We start from the raw sequence: 4,473 nt of genomic DNA, 5'->3' as shown, positions 1-4,473 counted from the left end.
TTTGATTCTACAATAATTTTTTTTTTGCTTGAAAGGCCTATTATCATACCACAGTTACATTGTAGCAATTCTCTGATTATCGCAAGCTTATCTTTCAGTTCTGATATTTGTATTACATATGTTTGTCCTGTATGAACTGTCTTGTGTACAGATATAATATTAATGTGTTACTGTACTAAGCTTGAGTTATTTAACAGATTTTGTAATAATTCATTCATTGACAAAAATGTTGGTAACATTTTATTGAGCACCTTTGGAGTATTTTTACGCTCATGTTGGAATATGAGTTAATGATATAACTGAAATTATAATGAAAAATGTCCGGGGACAGAAATAGCTTTGACTTCAACATCAAGAAATCTGGTTGGTTGATGAAGCAATCAAGATATACAAAAACATGGAAGAAAACATGGTTTATTCTTGAGTCTTCACAGCTGTTATATGGAGACACTGAATTGGTATGTAAGATATTTAACATGCTTGTTTTACAAGATATTGGTATTTATGTTAACATAGTACTTAAGTTAAATAACATGATGCGTTCTACTGGTGCAAATTAAGCTAAACTATCACAAGATGTATGAAGTGACAACTGATTTTATTCCGACATTTTGTCAATCAGACAGAATAAAAGCAGATTGTCACTTTATATATACATCTTGTGATAGTTTAGCTTAATTTGCACCAGTACAATGCATCATGTTATTTAACTAAATGCCCAGTGAACACTGAACAGCCTCATACAATTTTCAGCATAGTACTTAACTACTTAAGTGTCATACTCTAATTCATTTTTTATGACTTTGGAATAAATTTGTTTTATATGAAACCTTAAATTTTGATCGTTATCTGTGCTATTTATTAAGAATAATAAAGCTTTGGTAGAGAGTTTGCTTTTTTGAACCATAGATAAGCAACACAAAATAACCTTGGCGGGTTTAACATAACGTATTACACAGTACACACGTTTAACATAGTGTGTAATACATTATGTTAAACCCGCTAAGGTTTGTTTTGCTTGTTTATTAAGAATAAAATGAAGTATCAAGTGTTTGTGTAGGGTCCATTCAAGAAGATACCTTTACATGCAACCATGATTGAAGAAGCAAATGTTGCTGACAAGAAATATATATTTCGATTGAAACCACTGAACAGTAATCGAGATTATCTCATTCAAGCACCTGATGAGAGTGAAGAAGAAATGTGGATGCAAGCCATCTGCTTTGCCAAAGTCAGTGCCCATAAACATGATAACACACCAACATGTATTTTACAGTAGCCAGATTTAAATATTTGTTGGTACATTTCATTCAATTTGTATTACCATTTAAGTTGTCAAAAAAGTGCTTGAATATTGTTGCAATAAGCTGAAAAATTTACTTCAGAAAATAATTTATTTCTTTTGTTTTTTGTTTTGTTTTATGTAAGTTTTCAAAAGTTTTTTTAAAAAGTTTCTAACAATATTTTGTATTTGCGGACATTTCTGAAGATTTCAATTACATATGAGCATGACCGACAGAAATGTGTCGGCAATCATAATGAGACAACAGGAGTATCAGTGCATTGAATGGCTGCATTATTGCTATATTTCTTAAATTAACATATCATTTTGACCATCTTCCTGCATGATTGTAGTGACATTGCTTGCTTACTTGACTTTGCACACTAGTTGACATTTGTGCATGATTGGGTGTGCAGGAACTTTCATCTTGAAATGTGTGTAACAATTTCTTAAAGAATATGATGCTGTTGATGCTGTTAATCAAGCCATCACTAACGGGAAAGTAGCGTAATGGCTACGTATCTGACAAGGAACAATTGCTTTCTATATTTTATATCATGCTCATTGCAATGTGAAAACGTTTGTAACTCGGTGATTAAACTGTTGTTTGGTAGCTGAGTTGTCTGTCTTTTGCTATGCACTGTCGCTTGGCCAGTTAAGAGTTTTTAACATTTTTTGATGACTCCTTTGTCCGTTTCAACAAAAGATATTTGCAACAATAGAAACAGACGAAAAATTAAACTAAATTTATCCCTCTATCACTAATAGTTTTCTCAAAAAGGATTGCCACATCAACCGATATGTTTCCATTTGCTTTGTTACAATGGCTTGTCATCAGTGTGTTCAGTTTGTAATCCCAGAGTCTATGACTTAGATTGAGAATATAATTTGTTGCTTTTCTTTAATTTTTATTTTCTTGTTTTGTTCACTGTGTTGGTCATAATTTAGTTTTTGATGTTATGTAATATCGTACGCATTGATGCCAGACTTGTAATATCGCTTTCGCTAAGGTGCTATTCCAATAGAGTGGAGTTACGTTTAAAGTGCTCTGGCAACAATTTCAACAATTTGTGGTCTATTTAAGAGCGATTGTCCATGTTTTTTGTAAATTGTGTTCTTTTGAACGGCTTATGGAATAAGTTCTCTCATCTTTTAGCCATAAACATTCCACAGGGTTGTATGTTAAATGATACAGTATTGTGAAAATATAAAAACGTTGCTTGAATAGCGAGGTTTTTCTTTCACCAAATCGAGGGCTTGAAGAGTATTTGGATCGTTATATACCCTAGCTAGGGCCTAAACGATCCCACCACGTCAGCATTGATAACCTAAAAGAAATTGCCCCCCTAGTTGCTGTATCTTCTACCTCGTCATGTTTTCTTTAATATTGATAACCATTCCATGTCCGCATGGGTTTGTCATGCGATATAGACACATTTGTTGTCATGTTGCAACGTGTCGTTTTCAACTGATTGCTCCAGTGGTTCTGGAACCGAAGCAAGTCCTAATGTCGCAAGATAGGCTCGTATGACGCGAGACTTGATTGTTGGGGTTGTGCTGGTCAGAGGTATCGCGCTTGCAGTGCTATTACATCGAAATTAAAGTTTCAAATGACTCGAATTATTTCGCTAGTCGTTGTCGTAATTTTGTCGAAATTCGCATTTTGTCGCTTTTGACCAGCGCTTCTTAACCGGTGCGCCATGGAGCACTGGTGCACGGCGGAAGGTTGCCGGGTGCGCAGCAGAGAAATTGAAAAAATTACTAAAAAACTGTAACTCATTATTTTTAGAATTGGGGATAGAAAGTATGTGTTCTTTGAATCTGAAACAATGACATAAAAGTTCAAGTTATGAAACGGTGTGATACTTCGTGGGCTAGAACCAATTTTTTTTCAACCAAAGGTTGTGCTGTGTGCTTTTATAATATAGTTGAAATTATTGCAACAAAGGTTTTATTTTATTATAATTTTTTTTGCTTTCTTTTTTGGCTTATTTCAGTGAGCCTGCAGTTCTTTAAAGATAATGCAACTATGAGGCCTAGATGTAATAAAAACTTGCAAGCAATTCAAGAGAAATACCAGCATACCAAAAAACAAAATTCGCGCTTGCCTGATGCGCCATCACTTTTTCAGAGGTCTGCACTCTGCAAGTGTTCCCGGCTCAGGTAAAAAGGTTAAAAAACACTGCATTGCTTTATGGCAAGTTTAATTTTTTGCTTTACTGATACACGGTATCCAACCGGATACATCACACGCCTTTCAATGTTATTTGTTTATTCAACAAGTTTAGAAGATAGAGAAAAAATGTTAGTTTTATCTGTAGTTTTTGTAAAAAAGCAAATGTCGGTTTTCCCTGCCTTTCCATACTATGTGATTGTTAAAACATAATCAGTTGCTACAGTTTCATAATAATGAGCTCGCATACTCATGTCAGGGGATAATAATATCTGTAAGCGTTTTATTACCGTATCGCAATTAATTAAGGACGAATCATTGTGCAACGCCCTTGGAAAATTGAAACGACGCACAGTTGGAGAGCCTCTGGAATAATCTTTAGTAATTTCCCTAACCGTTTTCCCACCTTATTGTGCCGAAATATTAAGAATATCTCCATCCAGGTCAATCTACCTCTTCCATGTTGCCTTACAGCAACGATTGCTGACGTTTGTCTGGAACTGGCTAATAATTATGTCCTTGCTGAAGGATCTTTTGACGAATGTAGCAAAGATGTTAGGCTTTGTAGACAGCATTTTGAAAACAAATACGTTTATTTCTGCAGTAGCTTGTTTTGATTTATTCCCATTGTGTGATAAAACATGTTCTGTTCAAAATAATTATTTCGATTTAAAGTTTGTCAACTATTACTGTGTGTCTTACTTGTTCCACAGTCGCTTAACTATAATAGTCTCATTTAATACGTTTTCTGTTATTTACAAGGATAGTTTCATTGCTTTTTGCGATATTTCAACCACAATCAAATGAAATTAATATCCTGAGACAATCTTTTATAAGCATAGGGAAACAAGTGAAAAAAATATTTGAATCAATTTTAAGATATTAACGTCTACCCTTTAAAGTACGTGTTAATTTGAAGAGAAGGAGACATTATTTATGGTCTCTGTTAAAGAAGGACCTTTAGTGCAAACTAGCACACGTTAACATTATTTGGATTTGAACCAGTCAATTCATAGAA

General features: G+C 34.0%; 1 protein-coding gene across 1 annotated transcript; it reads left to right on the top strand.

Moving 5' to 3' along the window:
* The first annotated feature begins 201 nt into the window (after positions 1 to 201).
* LOC145772191 (uncharacterized) lies at positions 202 to 3,102 on the top strand. The gene is made up of 2 exons (XM_082584039.1): positions 202 to 458; positions 1,061 to 3,102. Exons 1-2 carry the CDS (start codon positions 318 to 320, stop codon positions 1,277 to 1,279), a joined length of 360 nt encoding a protein of 119 aa, XP_082440165.1. The 5' UTR covers positions 202 to 317; the 3' UTR covers positions 1,280 to 3,102.
* Positions 3,103 to 4,473: the final 1,371 nt, after the last annotated feature.

The sequence above is a fragment of the Aplidium turbinatum genome, chromosome 6 (assembly GCF_918807975.1).
Source record: "Aplidium turbinatum chromosome 6, kaAplTurb1.1, whole genome shotgun sequence".
NCBI lineage: Eukaryota > Metazoa > Chordata > Ascidiacea > Aplousobranchia > Polyclinidae > Aplidium > Aplidium turbinatum.
Note: the sequence above shows the minus strand (reverse complement) of the source record. Positions and strands in the feature narration are given on the sequence as shown.

Bases quoted from the DNA above. Each gene is read 5' to 3' on its own strand.
- LOC145772191 (XM_082584039.1), top strand. From the start codon at position 318: ATGTCCGGGGACAGAAATAGCTTTGACTTCAACATCAAGAAATCTGGT. The intron at 459-1,060 runs GTATGTAAGATA...GTGTTTGTGTAG, and splicing joins TATATGGAGACACTGAATTG to GGTCCATTCAAGAAGATACC.